The sequence below is a fragment of the Trichinella spiralis genome (assembly GCF_000181795.1).
Source record: "Trichinella spiralis strain ISS 195 chromosome Unknown Scfld6024, whole genome shotgun sequence".
Taxonomy (NCBI): Eukaryota; Metazoa; Nematoda; class Enoplea; order Trichinellida; family Trichinellidae; genus Trichinella; species Trichinella spiralis.
In genome coordinates, this window is record NW_003532963.1 from 1 (window position 1) to 809 (window position 809).

An 809-nucleotide genomic window follows, 5' to 3' on the forward strand; every position below is an offset into this window, starting at 1 on the left:
CGAAGAGTGGACCCGCATACATTATACCAGCAGCTGAATGAATTGAAACGGCTGGCTGCAGGGGATCAGAATCCAGTAACAGAGATATATGATGATCTGGCAAATAATGCCTCCACTAGCGCAGATACTGCCCCATATTTTCCATCGTGGGACCAGGCCCAAAACACAATGTACTACGGCCGTTCAGTACAGAGATACCCACAACTTCTGGCCAGGCGACAGGATCTGTGGATCACTGCTGAGCAAACATCAACAAAATCCGGTGTGCAATTTTTAATGTATCATTCGCCGACCAATGATATATTAATTTTTATCAAAAAGGCTGTTGTGCGGCTGCTGGCTCAGAGTAACTGCTAGTGCAGGGATAGGACTTTTAAGATTGCCCCATCCTGGTACCAAGAGTTGTTTAACCTTAAGATAATATGGATAATCGGGAAATAAGAAAAAAGTAAAAACTGTGAATGACATTTGGTTCCACATAGGCATTGGCTAATCATATGGAAGACTATCACAGCCGCATGAACAAAAGAGCACAAAAGCACCACTTGTAATTCTGTTAGTTTCTACGACTGATCATTGATGTACAGGGTAAAACTGAGTCGGTAGTGCAGCAAATGGACGATGACTATACGCGTGAAACGGGCTTCGTGAGAAGTAGCGCAGCCTACGGTTTCCCAGGAGTGACGTGTAGCTAGGCTTACGAGTAGAAATACCAACGTAATAAAATTAATATTAAAACATTTTTTTATGAAGCCTACCAGCCTTTATCCGTTCCTCCCTATACCCTGAAACGATTAATAGATTCCCTT

At 42.9% G+C, this 809-nt stretch overlaps 1 protein-coding gene across 1 annotated transcript; it reads left to right on the forward strand.

Moving 5' to 3' along the window:
* The first annotated feature begins 91 nt into the window (after window positions 1–91).
* Window positions 92–695, forward strand: Tsp_15921 (conserved hypothetical protein). Its single transcript, XM_003366429.1, has 2 exons — window positions 92–262; window positions 561–695. The coding sequence occupies exons 1-2, from the start codon at window positions 92–94 to the stop codon at window positions 693–695; spliced, it is 306 nt and encodes a 101-aa protein (XP_003366477.1).
* Window positions 696–809: the final 114 nt, after the last annotated feature.